General features: G+C 47.2%; 1 protein-coding gene and 1 pseudogene across 12 annotated transcripts in view; one reads left to right on the forward strand and one right to left on the reverse strand.

The window, feature by feature from the left end:
* PTPRT (protein tyrosine phosphatase receptor type T) overlaps positions 1-19,589 on the forward strand; it is a 1,057,545-nt gene that overhangs the window by 437,950 nt on the left and 600,006 nt on the right. For all 12 annotated transcript variants that reach the window (XM_059133123.1, XM_059133124.1, XM_059133125.1 and 9 more), the window contains exon 7: positions 19,188-19,481. In XM_059133123.1, the coding sequence (XP_058989106.1) occupies positions 19,188-19,481 (294 nt within the window). The remainder of the gene's footprint in view (positions 1-19,187; positions 19,482-19,589) is intronic.
* Positions 673-3,257, reverse strand: LOC131840365 (transcription initiation factor TFIID subunit 9-like; annotated as a pseudogene).

Here is a 19,589-nt window from a genome sequence, read left to right on the forward strand (position 1 = left end):
TTCTATCTTCAGGAAATTATAATGAGTGAAGGAAGCCAATCCCCAAAGACTATGGACATTTTTTAAATGTCAGAATTTTAGAAATAGAGAATGGGCTCGTGGTTCCCAGGGCTTGAGAATAAGGTTGGGGGTAGTGAGGAGGGAGGTGAGCACGGTTATAAAAGAACAACATGAGGATTCCTTTTGGTGGTGGAAATGTGCTATATCTTGACTTTTTCAGTGTCAATGTTCTGGTTGTAATATTGTATGATAGATTTTTTTTTTTTTTTTTATGAATGACAGCTTTATTTTTTACCCTTAAAGGCTGATAAAAAACCATTGCTAATCCTATTAAACTCCAACATCTCAATTGGGAAGGATAACTATATTGACTCATTAAGTATCATTTAAGTTTTCTACAACACAACTTGGAAGCATCCAGCATGCATATGTAATTTCAGTACAATGGATTCAGGACCAAGTGTACATGTTACGGGCATCAGGGCTAGATTACTAGATTGCTCATTGTTTCCTCCTCCTCCACCGCCTCCTTTCTCTCCTTTTTTTCTTCCTCTTTGTCTTTGTCCTCTTTGTCCTTGTCATCTTTATCTTCTTGGTCTCTGTCTCCCTCTCCCACCCCTGCTGCCGCTCCTCCTCCTCCTTCTTCCTTTTCTTTTCAATGCATGTGATGATTCATTGGCAATATTTGGTGATGGGCACCATCTTAGTCGTGCTCATGTTTGGGGCCCCAATTAATGATGGATTAATCGTAACATTCTGAACTGTGATCTCGTAGCACATGATGCTTTTACAGTTGGGGACTGTGACGTGGGCATCTGTACTGTAAACCTTTGCCCTGTGAGGGACATTGGAGGCCCTCCTTCAGTTGCCGCAGTTATGGTTTTGGGGTTGGTGTGCTAAGTGTGGGAGTACTTGGTCTGCTAGTAACTCAGCCAACACTTAACTGCAGAGCTGTTATTCTTCCCATAGAAGCAGATGCCTTTTTTTGGGTAAAGATTTAAGTCTATAATTTGGAGCAGTCAAGCAATATATATCAGGTATTAACCTAGAGCCTGAATATGGTTCGATTAATGGCAAAGGAGTTTGATTTCTTTTCCTTGCAATATCTAATAAAAAATCTCTTGGGGGAGGAGATTTAAAAGACTGATGAGCACGACCCTGGATTGCCAATCACATATCTTCGGCATCCACAGTGGCTTTCTTAGCATGGCTTGAATAAATTTTTGCATCATCTAGAATTGTGGTCACATATCAGAAAGCAGACTCCAACATCTGATTTATAACTCTCGGCTCCTGTTCTGTAATCCCTGTATCTTTCAGGATTTGTACCGTCGTCTGTGCCTCTTTTGGCATGCACTTGGGAGAAGCCATCTTGCCAGACTCCACGGTCAGACTTTGCAGGCTCAACCACCCACATTAATGTATTTCAGTCCTGCTCTTGATGCAGGTCCTTTGCCTAGACTGGTTTTTCCAACCCCTGGTGTTCTTGGAAGCAGGATATTTGGAAGCAATATGATCCTTACCTTGCATGATAGGGTTTTTTTGTTTTTTTTTTTTTTTTTTTTTAAGATTTGTTTATTTTAGGGAGGACGGGGGGGGGGGGGAGGGAGTGACAGTGAGATCAAGCAAGCAAGTGAGCAGTGGGGAGGGGTTGAGAGGGAACGGGAGAACCTCTTAAGCATATTCTGCACTCAGCCTGGAGCCTGACTTCCGGCTTGAACTCACGACCTGAGCCTAAACCAAGAGCCGGATGCTTAACAGACTGAGCCCCACCCAGTATGCCCCTCGTGCACAAAGTTATCATTGGGGAAGCTGAGTAAAAGATACATAGCATCTGAGTGAAATAAGTCAATCAGCAAAAGATAATTATCATATGATCTCTCCGATATGAGGAATTTGAGAGACAAGGCAGGGGTTGTAGGGGGTAGGGAAGGGAAAAATGAAACAAGATGGGATCGGGAGGGAGACAAACCATAAGAGACTCTTAATCTAATGAAACAAATGGAGGGTTGCTGGGGCATGGGGGTGGGGGTGTAGGGAGAGGGTGGCTGGGTTATGGACATTGGGGAGGGTATGTACTACGGTGAGTGCTGTGAAACGTGTAAGCCTGATGATTCACAGACCTGTACCCCTGGGGCAAATAACACATTGTATGTTAATAAAAATAAAGATATATAGCAGCTATTATTTGTTAGAATTGGTATCAATCCATAATTATCTCAAAATAGTTTAATTAAAAAAATTAACACCGATGCTTAAAGTGGCAAGCTGGGTTCCTGGGGTCCTTCTGGGCAGGGATGAGCAGCCCCTTTCTGAGGTAGTGTGTGCTCTGCTCAAGGCTTCTTGTACTGCTGAGTTTTCTGATAATATCAAGCCACCAATTCTTCTGACTCCTCTCTACTCTCAAAATATTCTTCACTCCAAACTTTAATGGGAAAAAAAAAATCAGATTCCCTGACAGAAGAGTCTTCTGGCTTTTGCACTGACTCATTCATTCAATAAATACTTATGAAGTGTTTACTGTGTGCCCAGGATCAAGGCAGGTGCTGTGAATAAGATACTGAAAAATATCAACGTGGCCTCTGCCCTGGTGATGCTTACATTGTAGTGGAGGAGACCGGCGTGAATGGTCACACAAAATGTAACTGCCCTGAAGAAGCATGTCTGAGAGCTCCTGGGGAGGTCTGGAAATATGGTTTGAACTGAGCTGTGGAGAGTAAACTAGGTGGAGCAGGGAGAAGAGGAAAGAGTGTGGGCAAAGGTCCTGAGGTAGAAAGGCTCACAACACATTAGGAATATTTGAAAACAGACCTATGTGTCTGGAGCCTGAGCAGCAGGAGGGCCAGTGGCAGGAGATGAGGCTGAAGAGGCCGCAGGGCCCTGTCCCTCATGGTGCTTGAGGCCACGTAATAGAATATAGTTGTTACTTTAGGAAGATCAGGTTAAGACAGGACACAGGGTGGAGAATAGATCTGAAGAGGGAAGAAATAGAAGCAGGGTTAGAAAAGCTTATACATATCATGCAAATGGGTGATAGGAAGCTCTTCCCTTTTTGTTGATTGAAATCTAACAGCACGGCAAAGTACATTGGCTTTAATATATGAAAGGATGTTAGACTTGCTTTTGATTTTCATCCTAATTTGAGACTCTGGGATTTTTTTTCCATACGCAGTCATATAGTCTATGAATAACGAGAGCATTATTACTTCCTTTCCAATCCTAATGTCTTTCATGTCTTTTTCTTACCCCATGGCCATGGCTCGAGCATCCAGTAAAACTGGGGAGATTTAGGGGAAAATATTTACTATTTACCATGGATTGTGATGTGAGACCATGTTTTGGATGCTTGTTATCAGATTAAGGAACTTCCCCTTCTCTTCTTAGCTTGTTGACAGTTTTATTGTGGATAGGGCACCTTGGTGGCTGAGCAGGTTAGGCAGCTGTCTTCCAGCCCAGGCCATGATCCTGGGGTGCTGGGATCGAGCCCCGCGTCAGGCTCCCTGCTCAGTGGAGAGCCTGCTTCTCCCTCTCCCTCTGCCTGCTGCTCTGCCTACTTTCGCTCTCTCCCTGTCTGTCAAATAAATAAATAATATCTTTAAAAAAAAAAAAGAAGTTTTATCGTGGATAGATTCCGACTTTCGTCAGATGCTTCCTTGGCATCTCTTGGGATTGTTGCATGATTTTTATCTCTCAGTCTGTTAATATGATGAGTTATACTGATTAATTTTCTAATATTAAACTGATCTTGTATTCCTGGAATGAACCCACTGTGGTCACGATCTATTACTCATTTTATGTATCTCTGGATTTGGTTTGCTAATATAATGTGTAGGCTTTTTATCTCTCTGTTCATGAGAGAGATTGGCCTGGAAGTTTTTTTTCTTATGATATCCTCGTAAGGTCTTGGCGTGACAGTTATCCTAGGCTTGTCAAATGAGCTGGGAAGTATTTCTTCTGCATTCTTTGAAAGAATTTGTGTAAAGGTGGTATTCCCCTGAAACCTTTTCTACATATAAAAATGCAAGCTTCTTTTAGAATTTTGTCCCTGGGAGGCGTTCTGTCTAGCAACTGTGTCACTTTGTCGATCACCTCAGAAGTTGCTCTGTATTTCTCTGGGTTAACCTCTGTCTGTGGTTAAGAAGCACATGACAGAGGTGTTAGAAACATCTAGAATAGTGCCTGATGGGATACCTAGTAAATATGCCCTCTTCTCCCCTTCCATATTCTCTCCTTGCCCCAGAAGTACTGAGGTCCCGTGGCCTGTGATGGGTGCCAGCTTGAAGCCACTGCTCCGGTTCTCAGAGCCCAGTGTCCACCTGCTGGAGTCAGAGTTATGGCCTCTGGTCTGTGAGGCCTCAGTGGCTCATGGTCTACGAGACCTTTCCGTGTTCTTGTGTTCAGAGGCCTTTCCCAGAGAGCGGCTCTCTAGGCCTGCTAACACCAGCTCTGTCTTCCTGCTGAATGTGGCAGAAGGCAGGGGCAGCCCAGGTGGGGCTGGCGGTGGGGGTGGGGAGGTTGGAAGAAGCCATGTTTTTCGGATCCCTTTTATAAAGGGGGCATTCACGTCTTAAACTCTCCCCCACGAACTGAGCAGCCTGTCCCGAGCCCCTTAATCCGCCTGGACGCCTTTTCCTGACACTTGAGAGCAGTCAAACCTTGTAGTCACTTTGGCTGTTTGAGCCGCTTAGAGCCCAGTACCTCCTCTCCCTGTTCCCACCCTGCACCTGACACCCAGGGGTATGCTGAGGAGAGAAATTGGCAAAATAACAATATCTCTAAAGCCCCGCCCCTTTCCTTTGCTCTCTCTCTCCTGTGGCTGGTAACATAGCAACTGAGGGACCTGCCTGGACTCAGGTGGTCCTGAATTGCCTCTTTCTCTCCTCCCTCCCTTCACGTGTTCTGTGAAGACGGCCCCCGGCCCCTGTGTTTCCCCCTGGTGCTCGTGGAGGGTGCGTTGCCCATCCCGGTGGGAGATTGGCGGTTCCCGCATGCAGCTTCATGAACCGCAGGTAGCCTGGTGCTGCTCCGATGCCCAGAGCGGAGTTCGTGGGGGGCTTGAGAATGGCGGGATGATCCTTAACGGAGGGGGCTGTGGGCTGGGGAGAGGGACAAGTTGCGGGAGGCCCCAAGGCAGGGGAGAAGGGAATAGCTCACGTTTCACTGGGGGCCCGTCGTGTTACAGATATTTGCATTGGGTCTTCAACAGGACCCAGTGGGGCGGGATCCATTACCCTGGCTTTACACATGAAGAAACTGAGGTTCAAGGAAATTCATTGAATGGCCCAAAGTCATAAAAATAAGTGATGGAGGTTCTAAGTCACACTGTCTGTCTGCCTGCCCGGGGTATGGGAAAATGAATATGAATGTGCAAAAGGGTAGAGTCCAGAATATGGGGCCTTGTGTGCAGAAGCCAGTGCAGTGCCCAGGGATGCTGGGCAGGATGCCTGAAACGGAAGCCATGTACGTGGACCAGGCAGGCGTTGTGGAGGTCAGGCAAAGACTGGGGCTCCACAGGTGTGCATGTGCCCAGGACTCACCTGGCTTATTGAATCTTAGTCTTATGTTGGTCCTGGTCCCAGTTCTGGTCCCTTTGCTGCCCCTTCGGTCCAATCAGAGACTGAGTCCTGGCCAATGTCCTAAACCTGTGTCTAGTCCTCTGTCTCTCCAGCCCCATGGCCATTATCTTGGTCCAGACATCATCATCTCCTTCTCAATGGTGGACATGGTGCCCCCTGACTCTGATGTCTCTCCTTCGGACCTGTTCTTCTCCCGGCACTCAGGAATCGTCCAGAAAGAACAGGCACATACATCACGTGACTCCTTACAAAGCCTCAGGCCGAACCCCTGGCTCCTCAGGAAGATTCTTCCCTCTCTGGTCCCTGTTGACCTCTCCAGTTGCCTTTGGGCCCTTTCCCCCTCCCCTGACCGTGTTCCAGCAGCCGGGCCATTCTCGTCTCCACGCAGGTGCCTCCTTCCCAGCTGCCAGTCAGGCCGTCTCCTTCTCTCACGACTTCATGATTTGATTTCTCCACGATGCCTTCCCTCATGCCCTCCATCTGATTGCCGCCTCCGAGTCCCTCCCTAGGGCTGTTTTGACTAATTACCACGGACTCAGTGGCTTAAAACATAAAAACTCATTACGTCCCGAACATGGAGGAGGTCAGAAGTCTACGGTGGGGCAGCGCGGCTGCATTTCTTCAGTTCTGGGGGAGGGTCTCTTCCCTTGCCTCCTGCAGTCTGTGGAGGCCGCTTGGATTCCTCGGGGTGGCCCCTTCCTCCGTGTTGGAAACCAGCTGCGCAGCGTCTGCTGGCCCCTCTCTGTCTCTGACTCTTCTGCTTTCCTCAGTCACTTAGACGGAGCCTGCTGAGTCCACTGGGTCCTCCTCCCCAGGCCAGGACACTCTCCCCACTCATGCCTTCATCCTATCTTTGGAGTCACGTTTGCCACGGAAAGTTCTGGGGATGAGGGCACGGACATCTCTCGAGGGCCACCGTTCGTTCTGCATACCACACTCTTCTGGGTGTCCCCCAGACCCTGGCCTGCCACTGTCCGGCCTTCCTCACCGTATTCTGCAGCTTAGCCATCCCTGCCCCTGTTTCACTCCCCAGCCTCCTAGGTTCGTCTGAGGTGGAGACGATGCTTTGCTTTGACTTCCTGTCTTCAGAACACAGATCTAGCCGCTGGTACTTGTTCATTGAACAGAACACCTCTCTCCCTGGCTCTCGTCTGCCAGGCTTGCTCTCCAGCTGGCCCCGGTGTTGAGAACCCTGGGGGCAGTTCCACACATCCTTCAGACCTGAGGACCAGAGCAAGCTGTCCCCATACCCCAGCGCCGCCGGGTCCTAGCTGCATGACCTGGGACAGGATTCTCAGCCTCTGGGCCTCCGTTTCGTCACCGGCAAGGTGGAGAGAATTATAAGATCTTCTGTCAGTCGGGATCTAGGAAGGAAACCGCAGACCGTAGTGGGTGTTTAATTTTTTAAAAGATTTTATTTATTTATTTCACGGAAAGTGTGTGAGAGAGAACACAACTAGGGGGAGTGGCAGGCAGAGGGAGAAGCAGGCTCACTACTGAGCCGAGAGCCCGACGTGGGGCTCGATCTCAGGACCCCGGGATCATGACCTGAGCCAAAGACAGACGCTTAACCGACTGAGCCACCCAGGCGCCCCAGACAGAGAGTTCCACAAGTGTTGGGAGGATGACAGAGCTAACGTGGGACACTGAGGCGGCCAGGAATTGCAGGAAGCATCTCTCACACGCGGCGCTGTGGTCACACAAAGGGATGGGCGTGTGGAGGAGGGGCCCTGCTGGGCGATACGGAGCAGTACCCTGTAGAAGGTACTGCTTCGAAAGGGGCCGATGGGAGATGTCCATGCATCTCCTTCCCTCTTCCGCATTGCTGGTCTCTGCAGGGAGCCTCTGTAGCTCGGACTGAGCCAAGGCCGTCAAGGGAATCCCTAGTGCAGTGTGTAGAATCCCTGCCCTGGCATCACAGAGCCGCTTCTCACACCGTGGCCTTGGAGCCGAAGGACCGGAGGTGAATAACTAGCACATTCCTTTGGGATGTGGTCTCCCTCACCTGTAAAATGGATACAGTGATAGCGCTTACCTCAGGGTGTGCCAGGAGGAATCAGTGAGCCCCCACGCATAAATCCCGGACTAGAGCCCACACAGGGTGCTGGGAGATGATTCGCCTTTGTTCCTTGCCCTTGCTGCCTCCTGCGGGTGTGACAGACAGGGCGTCTCTGGAATCAGAACTCCAAACTGGCCAAGGCCTGATTTCCTTCCACCCAATTCTCCAGAGCCTACCTGCTGGGCAGGGGTGGGACAGGGGAGGCAGACCGGGCCTGTTCACGGACCTGGACTGTTCCAGGATGAGATACTTCTACAGTGTGGCCTCTGATTCCGAAGGCTTGGGACCCTGGCTCTCCAAGGCCACCCCCCCGACGGGGGGAGGGGGAGATAGACTCCTGATTCATACTTTCTTAGGACCCTTGGTTAGCTGGCCAGGAAAGAAGGGCTCTTCTAGAATGATTACTCTGTTCTTAATTTTGGGAAGTGGCCCAAAGAAGAGTGATCTCAAAAATATCGAGGCGCTGGGGGAAAAAGAGGAGCCAGGAGCAGACAGAGTGTTACAGATCATGAAATCCCGCCTGGTGCTGAGTCGTTACTGAATTATGCATTTTTTTAAAATGACTTCATTGGTTGCAACACGACTGTGTTAAGTAGACCGAGGCTGAGCTCTTAAATGTATCTGCTTGTGGAAATGTTGGCAGGAGTATACTCTGACATTACTGGGGCCCCTCTTTATCCTGACATGGGAAAGGGAGCGCATTTAATAGAATCTTTGTGTCTCTCTATGGGTAGGGGGGAGTGCAAAACGAGGGCACTGGTTTCCCACTAGCTGCTGGTTGGGAGGTCGGAGATGGTAGTCTGCGCAGTGCACTTAGGATGTGCTGGGACTGCTCTGGGATTCCCGACTCTAGTACCTCATGGGATCCTCTTGGCAAACCTTCCCGCGGGTGTGGCGGTTATCACTGTGTCTCGATCTCTAATGGGGTGATCGTCCCCATTTTACAGATGAGGAAACTGAATCACAGAGAAGTTAAATAACTTGCCCTGGTTTTCCTGATCTCTTACCTTGGGCTTCTCCACAAACGGGCCCTGAGATAATGGTTTGCAAGTCGTTTATCCGGAAATCGAAGAGAACAGCGGTAAAGGGGCGGGGCAGTGAGGCAGGAAAGGAAGAGACTGGCTTCTCCCGGAGGGTGCATGAGTGAGCGGGTCGCTCTGGGCAGCCTCTGATGCTCAGGTCCGCTAGAGATCCTGTAAAAGACTCAGTAAAGCGGGCCCGTTGTCCCACCAAGGGTCAGGGAAACTGGGCTATTGTCTGTCCGCTAGCTCCTGTTCCCTATTGGGAAAGAGTGGTTGCAGGGAGTGGTAATACCCTGGCATGCCCAGTCTGCCCCACAGTGGGTCCAGCAAACCCTGGAAGCTGGAGGAAGCTTCTAGGCTGGGGCATGTTGATGCTGGGGTTAGGAAGTCACTGGTGCATGGCAGTATTAGCCACTGAAGCTACACGTGACCCCGAGTTAAGTCAGGAGAACATGGCCTGGGTGCCCCCACAATCTGCTGCAGATGGGGTAGAGAAGGTAGCTCAGCCATAGGGAGAAGTTGCTTAGAATCCTCAGAAGTAGAAATGTTTATGCCAGAAAAGGGAAGAATAAATGCTCATAGGTGGTCCATGTCCTCAGATCCCACACTGGGGAGGGAAAAACTGCCGGGATGCTCTGACTCCACGATCCAGCTCACCCTAGAGCAGGCCCCGTGATGGGGCCTGGGGATCCAAGCCCACATAGCTTGGTGTTTGCTCTCGAGAAAGATCTACCAGCAAGTCGTCTCCATGTGCTGTACAAGTTCTGGGATGAACTTGTGCTCAGGGAGCCCTGAAGGGCCTGTCCACTCCAGAGGATGCTGTTGGTGTGCCCAATTCATGTCTCCCTCCCCTGCCTGGTGCACCCAGCCCCTGGCTGCCAGGAGTGTGGCTGCCAACGGCTCCCACCTGCCCCCTCTACTAGCTTGAATATCGATTGTTCCCCTGCGAATTCAGGTTCTTCCTAGAGCCTCAGAACGTGACCATGTTTGGAAATGAGGGTCTTTGCAGATGTAATTTATTCAGTTAAAGTGAGGTCATGCTGGGGAAGGGTAGGAGCTCATCCAGTGTGATTGGTGTCTTTATCACAAGAGGGAAATGTGCACAAAGAGACACAGACACACAGGGGAGAAGCCACGTGAAGACAGAGGCGTGACACATCTGTAATCCAGGGAAGATGAACGTCTGCTGGCAAGCACCAGAAGGTAGAAGAAGAAGGAAGGACTCTTTCCTGGAGGCTTCGGAGGAAGCATGTCCCTGTTGGCACCTTGAGTTCAGACTTCTCACTTCTAGAATGGTGGGGTAATAGAATTCTGGTGCTTTAAGCCACCCAGTTTGTAGTACATGGTTATAGAAGCCCTAGGAATCTACTACAGTCTTCCTGGGGTAAGTGTCCTCAGCCACATGGAGACTGCTTGGCTGAGGGGCTGGGCCCACACCCTAGAGTAGCCTAGAGCCAGTTAATGACACAAGTGTGCAAATGGCTGACCTCCTCTCCATGGGGGACAAGGGAGTTGGTGCATTGTGTGCTCCAGAGCTCCCCTGGCTGGGGTCAGGCTGCTGGAGTCTGCCACTTGAACCACACCCACGTTTGGCTTCCTGACCTTTCCCCTACCATTCCTCCTTCTCGAAATTCCTCCAGTCAAGCCCTTGCACAGAATGCTTGTCTCAAGCTCATTTGTCAGGACTCTGGGCTAAGACCCAGCCTTGGTGTCAGAGCCGGAAGGCCATCCCAGAGAAGAGCTGACCCTTGAAGGACAAGAAAAAGCGAGGCTCCTGGCGAAAGGGAGGAGTGAGAGACTCTTCCAGAGAAGTTCGGTGTGTCTGTTAGATCCTTTCAGGAGCTCAGTTCCTCCGTCCCCGAGTCACGATTTTGATTCATCCCAAGGTGGATGTCGGTCTTCGAGTGATTTTTTTTTTTCTCCAAGGAAGGGCAAGTAGACATTGTATTTCCTGCAGGTTTCAGAGTCTGAAAGTGTCTTTCTGTTGGCTGTGCAAGTGCACCACAGTTTAGCTGTGGCTGGGAAGTCTCTGGGCGATGAAACATCTTCTTAAAACCTTGTGTATGTGTTATATTATTAGGGCTGGGAGCCACCCCCCACCGTCCACCACCAGCACAAGGCTGCCTGGGCCCTTGATCCTGGCTTCTTGAATTACTAGTTATTCAACATTGGGCAAGTTACTTAATCTGCATCTCTTTCTTCTTCTTTTATTTTTTTTTAAATTTATTATTTTTCTATTATTTTATTTATTATATATTTATTATTTATTATTTATTATTTTATTTATTAGAGAGAGAGAGAGAGAGAATGCATGCACACAAGGAGGGGGAGGGGCCGAGAGAGAGGGGGAGAGAGGGAGACTCCCTATTGAGCAGGGAGCCCGATGCAGGGTTCCATCCCAGGACCCCGAGATCATGTCCCCAGCCAAAGGCAGATGCTTAACTGACTGAGTCACCCAGGCGCCCCCTACTTCTTCTTTTAAAAAAACAAAACAAAACGTGAATCATAATAGTATCTACCCCTGACGTTGCTGTGACAATTAAACAAGTAAGTCAATAAGAACAGTGACAGGTGCATACAATTTTGCAGTACATATTAGCTGGCACTGCTGTCATTTGGGATTATTATTACTATTTTCATCAACTTCCCCGTTACGTCACCATGTTTCAAATCGAAATGCTGAAGTCTGGGAACTGATCGCTTAGTCTTTTTTGTTTCGACAGAGGCTGGTTTTTAAAACTCTAGATGCTTGTGGGAACTTTCCTCGTCTTGTATTTCAAAATATTTACCGGTTTGTGCTTAATTTCGAGTCTCATCATTGATTTTGCCTGAAGCCCACCGTGTTCTTCATCCTCGGCAAACTCAGATCTTCATTTATTTCAAAGAAATTTTCTCTGGCTGTGTCTTTGATTACTGCTTGTTCCACGTATGTGAGGTCTCCTCCCCCAGCACTTGCAGCTCGTGGCATGAATGTCCTGTCCCTGTTCTCTGTAACATTCTCCACCTTGCTCTCTTTCTTCTCTTTAGGGCAACCCCAGCATCTTGTTTTGGGAAAACTTACCAAAAATTTTCTTTTGAATAAAACATCCAATATTTACTGCACGTGGTCTCTGTGTTGGGCTGGGGCACAAAGACTGATTCTGGTCGGCCCGTACTGGTAAGCTAGTGCTGTGTCTGCTTGGGTCTTCTGCTCTGAAGACCTCAAGGGTCCACACCAGGAGGGAGAAGGTGGGATCTCCTTTTGGTGACTCACAGTCAAGGTGGAGTCTGTGAACATATGCCCACAGCATCTCTATAGTCCTTGGTGCAGGCTTTAGATAGTTTTCTAATTAGAATTGTGAAACAGTCTTTCAGTCTGAAGATGAAAACCTGGAGAGCCTCAGAGGCTGAGTGGTTTGTCCAGGGTCACAGAGCTGGTTTGTGCTAAAGGCAGAGCAAAGAAAGAATTGGACCCTCTCTCCAAGCTAGTTTTCCCTTTTCCTTTTTGATCCTCAAGTCACTATTCTATGAAAGAGTCTTGCGTGCCAGTCACTAGCGTATCTAATGAGTATGATGCTTTGAGCATCCATGAAGCAGAATCGAAAAGAAAAATGGGGCTGGTTTGGTTAAAAGTGAAAAGAAAACTATCCTGATGGAGAACCATGACATGAGCTAACCTATGGTAGCAGGAATGATTAAATAGCATAAGGGTCTGTGTGTCTGTTGGTGGGGAGGGGGTGGCAGCATTCCCACACACTCTCGTGGGTCGGTAAATAGCAATGCAATTAGAAAGTTGATCAGATAGGCGGGTGGAGGGCGGTGGAAAGTGTCAGAGGCTAGGTTCCATCCACCTAAAACATGTCGAGGCTCACTTCATGTCTTAGCAACATTCAGTTTTTCTCCAAAGGTTTGATTTCTGTCTAGAGCAGACAATACATACACACCAAGCATGCTCTCTAGCTATTTGAAGCATTTTCGCTCTCTGTCGGAATTTCTGGGGAGTCAAACTGTTACAAGTGCTCACAGCAGGAAAAAGAAAGTCAGAATTGGTCTGGAGATTGCTGCCTGAGGACGAGGTGGAATTACATTAAGGGGTCACCTCACCACCTACATGTTGGAGGAGAGCCTAAGCAGGTCCGGGGCAGCTGCTGCCCAGGACTCGTATGTGGAAGGCTCACGGGGGTTTGTCCTTGAAGTGGTTTGATGCCCGGTTGGGAGGGGCCAGTGCCGTCTCTCAGCTCAGCTCCCCAAAGGCTAGACTTTCACCCTCTGGATTTGGTTCCAGACTTTGTCGATGGAGAGTGCCATCAAATGTGAGGCACTCATTCCTGGCTTTGCACAGTGATGGCACAGGGTCAAGTAGAAGGACGTGGTGGTTTCATATGTGGAAAGGCTCATGGATGTGAACTGGTGGGTGAAGGAACAACCTCTTCTTAGGAAAAATAGTAGGAATTCAAGCATCTGGTGATGCTGGTAGAATTATTTGGGGACAAATGATAAGGGATTAAAGGCTCATTCCTTCCAGATAGTCTGGGGTTCAGCTCCAGGTGAAATTTAGTGGCATTCTTCCCACCTGCTGGGTCACAGACAAGTCATATTTTGTTTGCTTGTTTCTTTATTTTCCTTAAACATAACACCTACATACAGCAAAATAACTTTATTTGAAGAGTACAGCTTCATGAGTCTTACACAAACCTAGTCAAAATACAGACAATTTTTATCATCCCAGAAAGTTTTCTTAAGTCCCCTTCTAGGCAGTCACCCCACCAGGGGTACCACTGTTCTGATTTTTATTATTTTACTACCCTGATCAATATGTAGTACATTTCAGCACTCCTGAAAGTTCTTTTGTGCCTTATCCCAATAAGTACCTGTTCCCATAGGTAACTGTAATTTTGACTTTCGTCACCGTAGGTCAATTTTGCCTCTTCTTGAACTTCTCATAAAAATGGAATCATCATGCATTTTTCTCTCCTTCTTTTGTATAATATAATTTTGGGATTCACCTGTGTCATACATGTCCATAGTTTATTCCTTTTTCCTGGCTGTATGGTATTCTCTCGTATGGCTGCATGTCGTTTGGTCGATCCATAAACATACACGTCCCGTTTCCTCCTCCTCATCAGTTTCTGAACTGCCTTCTTTTCTTCTTACTCCTCTCTCATTCAGTCCTTGAGTGAAAGTTAAATGTGAGCTGCTGGCAGAGGATTGTGTCTGTTTTGTTTACTGACGAATCTTTAGTACTCAGGACAGCGTGCGACAGATAGCAGGGGCTCAGTATTTGCAGAAGGAGTGAACTCACAAGTGTTCTGAGCACCGAGATTTAGTTGTTTCCCAGTATGGCCCTGTGCTTCTCCAGCATCGCACATCTATAGGACCCCCAAAGTCATTCTCTCTTTGTTCATAAACTTAACCTGAACCCTGGGCCCATGGGTCACAAGCTCTCTCTGCAAGGGCTTCTCTGACCTCTAAACCAGATTAAATCCCTTCATGGGCCCCCTAACTACCTCTGTCGCTTCAATCATGACCTTCATTCCACCATTGTCATTGCTGCTTTAATTGACTGCTTCACCCTCTTGTTCTGTGCATCCAGAGAGCCCATGTTTCTCTTCCCCTGAAGTCCACATGCTCAGCACTCTGTCTGGGACGTGAGAAGCAGAGAGTATGTACTAGGTGGGGTTTCTTTACACAGGGAGTTCTGTCTGGTCATTCATCTCAAGATTGTGACAGTTAGACAAAGCCCCTCATGAAAAGAAGGATGAATTTGAAAACCTAGCCTCTGCTAGGGACCGGATGATTGTGTGTCCCTCCCTCCCTTTCCAAATTCATCTGTTGAAGTCCTAACCCCAGATGTGATGGTATTAGGAGCTGGGGGGTGGGGATAGGGCTTTCTTTGGGAGATGCTTAGGTTTAGATGAGGTCATGTAAGTGGAACTCCCGTTATGGGATTAGTGTTCTTCTAAGAGGAGGATGAGACCAGAGATCCTTCTTTCTCTATCATGGGAGCACATAACAAGGAGACAGCCAGCAAAGCAAGAAGAGGGTTTTCACCTAGAATTGAATTGGTCCGTACCTTGATCTTGACTTCTTAGCCTCCAGAACCATAAGATATAAATGTCTGTTGTTTAAGTCCCCTAGTCTATGGCATTTTGTCACAGCAACCCAAACTACTAAGACAGACTTTGTAGATTTCTACTTAGGATATAGCATTTCATGGGTGGGGTCATGTCTTTATCCATTAAGTATTTTAGCCCAAATGTGAAATCTATGAATGTCTTGGGCGGCCCATGGCCATGAGGACCTACACATTTACTTTGCATTGTCCCGTGGAAACCTTAACATGTTTATTTTTACCCAGATGTTTGGGACCATGGGAACCTGGAAGCACTAGATCGGGAACATAACATCAAGTTCCATTGCTGTACATGATTTTACTCCCAACTTCTCGTCTCTGCTATGGACTGCAACAAAGGGTGGCTTCAGGGTCCCAAAGGATTGTAGGTTATTATGGGCGTGTGGTCTGTCAGCAGGATCTCTGTGCTTTTCCTTTATTCTCAACATCACCTCTTCGGGGGTTCATTCCTAGGCTTCAGAAGGGTTCACGAATGCCTGAAATGGCTGGCATGACTCTCAGTGATAGATAGACTTATGTGCATTTTCCTGGGGAGAGAGGCTGGAATTTCTCACCAGATCTTTGCAAGGGACTCTGCATCCTCAAAAGGTTAACACCTACTAGGAAAGACAACCCTGAATGATCTTTCTGGCTAATTACTTACACATCTGAAGTACAAGAAGAAAAAGGGAGGAGCAGGAATGCTGCTTGGGCCCTGAGTTCTGATGTCTGGCCCCTGACCTCCTCCTAGTTAACAGGCCATCAGCCCTCCCAGGCCTTGGTTTCATTTCTGAAGACAGGCTGTTGGATTAGGTGGCCTCCTCGACTTCTTACACTCTCTGGTTCAGCAGGTCATGTCAAAGGGGAGAACTGACAAACATGGTCTCTCTGTTCATTTAAAAAGGGAAGTGCGGGGCGCCTGGGTGGCTCAGTGGGTTAAGCCTCTGCCTTTGGCTCAAGACATGGTCCCAGGGTCCTGGGATCAAGCCCCACATCGGACTCTCTGCTCAACAGGGAGCCTGCTTCCTCCTCTCTCTCTCTTTCTGCCTGCCTCTCTGCCTACTTGTGATCTCTGTCTTTCAAATAAATAAATAAAATCTTAAAAAAAAAAAAAGGGGGGAAGTGCTTACCAAAAAAAAAATTTTTTTTAAATAATAATAATTATGTCTCATCCCTACTTCTCTCTCTTTGTATCACTCGAACATGTGACTTGTAAAAAACGCCAATTATAAATCAGTGGTTACTAACAAAAGAGGAAACAAAACAATAATCTGATGGCTGCTTAGAGCCAAGTAGCTGAACTCTGTGATGTACTTCATGATATATTCTTGATGGAACAGAGGGACGGAGAACCTCATTGGCTAGTCTACATAGGGACATGCGAACCAGTAAGTCATTTGAGATGGAGACATTTATTTACTCGAGGGAATGTTTGTTACAATATTGTACCTACCATCGGAAATTCGTGAGAAGAGTCCGGGAACATTTGGAAAGATTGATACTTTATTTTCTTTCTGGTGGTCAGCAATTTACTGCTAATGCCTTAAAGAGAGCAAAAACCGTGGTATAAAGTCGATGGGAGAGAGCTTAATGTGGCCACTTGCTCAAGCCCCAAAGTACTAAAGTCTGCTACTCTTAATTCTGTCCAGGGCCAGCCTGTGAGTAATTACGTTAAGCAGCTGGGCAGAATCGTCATAGACCTACCAAGAATACCACCCTTGGGGCCTCCCTGGAAACTGACTGGAACTCTAGAGAGTTGACAATGGTGATCAGAGGGTCTGTATATTTAAAATGCACAAAGGATGAGCCCAGAAATTATCTGCCTGCCAACTTAACTTCTCTACCTGGAACAAATTATCCAAAAATCAATTTGCAAACACCTTTGAGATAACAAGGCCTTGAGTAATAACCTTCATGGCTTTGTAAAGAAAAGCATCTAGCTTGACTAATCTGCCTAATTTCCTTCTCTGACCAAATGGCAGGTTATAATAGGGCAATCTGACGTTGTCCCTTAAGATTTGCTCCAAGTCACACTGAGAAAATATTGTCCACCTCTGTTTCATAGCAATTATTCTGTCTCTGCAGAATATTTGTGGCTAGGTAATTAATTAAAAAACAAACACGGGGGGCACCTGGGTAGCTCAGTGAGTTAAGCCTCTGCCTTTGGCTCAGGTCATGATCTCAGGGTCCTGGGATTGAGCCCTGCATTAGGCTCACTTCAGCGGGGAGCCTGCTTCCCCCTCTCTCTCTGCCTGCTGTTCGGCTTGCTTGTGATCTTTATCTCTCTCTCTCTGTCAAATAAATAAATAAAATCTTAAAAGCAACAACAACAAACACGGAAGGAGTCTGATCTATCCTGAGGCTCTCACTGGAGTTCCAGACTGAAACCCGTACCTGCCTTCCCCTCTCACCGTGAATAGCCCAGAGGTCCTCCAAAAGTTCGTGTACATTGTACTCCACTCCCAGATGCCTCTTCTCACCCTCCACTTCCTAATCCTACTCCAAGAATCACTAATTTGTTCGTATCCATTGACAGATCCCAATTCTGGCAATTGATTCCACAAAAACTTGAGACAGGAAAAACTGGAGGCCTTTGTACGGAGATGTTCATTGCAACATTATTTGCTGTAGCAAAAGTTGGAACAACTCCTGTGCCCAGCAATTTGAGATGGCTTAGTGTGATTCTGTAGCTATTTAAGAGAGTGATGACAAAATCCACTATAACAAAAACTTATGATCTGTATTATATGCTGGCTAATGGAACATAATAAAAAAAAATAAAAGAAATTTTAAAATAAAGTGAAATTAATCTAAAAAATCCATGCTATAAACAAATATTTTTAAAAATTTTTTAAAGATTTATTTTTTTAACTTGAGAGAGAGAGGAGTGAGTGAGTGAGTGCACAAGCAAGAACAGAAGGAGAGGGAGAAGCAGACTCCCTATCGAGCAAGGAGCCCAATGCAGGGCTCCATCTCAGGACCTTGGGATCATGACCTGAGCTGAATGCAGACACTCAACTGACTGAGCCACCCAGGCACCCCAACAAGGTCTTTAGAAAGCCCTAAGTGAGGAGATATAAACATTGAGTCTATATGTTGCTGTAGCTTTATGAAAAGGGCTTAAATTTATGAATACAAATTGGAACATGGAGAAATAAATTTGGCTATTATATTGGGTGGTAGGAAAGGAGACTTATTTTTTCTTTATTCTTATTTTCTTTATTGTTTCACTGCTATTTTTTTTGCTATAGGAGAAAATAACAAGTATATACACTTTGATTTTTAGAAAATGGACAGCTAGAGGCAAGCAGCTTTCCAAGGGAACAGCTGGGCTGGGAACGAATAGAGAGATGTGGGTTCTGTCCTGCCTTACCGGCTTCATGATCTCGGTTACATGACTTCATTGCTTGGGGTCTTTGATTTCACGCATCAAAGTGGAGGTGGTAATGTCCTAAGATTTGCACAAAGTAATGCATGTGCAATTTCTTGGTAAATAGGAAATACAAAGTTAATGTTAATTTCTGCAGCTTTGCCAGTAGGCTAAGAATTGCCAGAAAGACTCCCTTAAGGGCTTTTGAAGTTCTTGTTCATTTATTTATTTATTTATTTATTTTTAAAGATTTTATTTGTTTATTTGACAAAGAGATCTCCAGTAGACAGAGGCAGGCAGAGAGAGAAAGGGGGAAGCTGGCTCCCCACCGAGCAGAGAGCCCAACGCGGGACCTGATCCCAGGACACTGAGACAATGACCTGAGCCAAAGGCAGAGGCCTAACCCACTGAGCCACCCAGACACCCCAAATTCTCATTTATTTAGCTGAAGAAATAGAACTTAATGGGAGCGGGGCAACTCCTAGCTGATGCAAGATAACGCTGCATGACTTTTCCCTGGACCCTCTATTCCCACAGTGGCTACTGTGCCAGTGACATTCTCTCTGTTAGAGGGTACCTGCTGGAGTTGAGGAAGAAGCTGAATTTTTGCCATGCCATCATCCTTTTGCTACTTAGGCTCTTAGCACTACTTGGGGAGAACTTCCACTAACAACCCATGTGTGTCTGTGAAAGAAATATTTGTAAATCTCAGACTCCCCTGGGCTTTGAACCAAACTCCTCTGCTGTAAAGGCATGTTCTCATTTGAGGATAGAAAGCAGAATATTAACCCAGGCATCTTTGTCGTCTGTGTTCTAGAAAAACCATTAACCCACTATTGCTTTCTTTCTTTATTATCTTTAAATGAAGGAGATATGGTAGTGTGGGGGAAGAAATACCGACTCAGGTATTTATATACAAAATCATGGAAATTCGAGTAGGACGTGAATGGAATTAAGAAAGGGATCTGAGCTGCTCTCTCTGGAATTCTGTCCTTGTCCTTATGTGTTTGGATTCTTCTCTGTAAACCACGTGGGTCTGACAGCCTTTTGCTGATTGCTTGTCTTCCAGAGCCTCCCACACCCATCGCCCCCCCAGAGCTGCTGGCTGTCGGGGCCACATACCTGTGGATCAAGCCAAATGCCAATTCTATCATCGGCGATGGCCCCATCATCCTGAAGGAGGTAGAATATCGCACCACCACGGGCACCTGGGCCGAGACTCACATAGTGGACTCTCCCAACTATAAGTTGTGGCATCTGGACCCTGACGTGGAGTACGAGATCCGGGTGCTACTCACACGACCAGGGGAGGGAGGCACAGGACCACCAGGGCCTCCCCTCACCACCAGAACCAAGTGTGCAGGTAAGAACTTCGTTTATGACCCCATCTTGAGAGGTTGGGCAGTTGGCCTTCCTCTTGGTGTTCTGGGACAGTCATCCCAACACTTCTGTGATGGAAGTGTGAGTCCTG

Source organism: Mustela lutreola, chromosome 9, assembly GCF_030435805.1.
Source record: "Mustela lutreola isolate mMusLut2 chromosome 9, mMusLut2.pri, whole genome shotgun sequence".
Lineage (NCBI taxonomy): Eukaryota > Metazoa > Chordata > Mammalia > Carnivora > Mustelidae > Mustela > Mustela lutreola.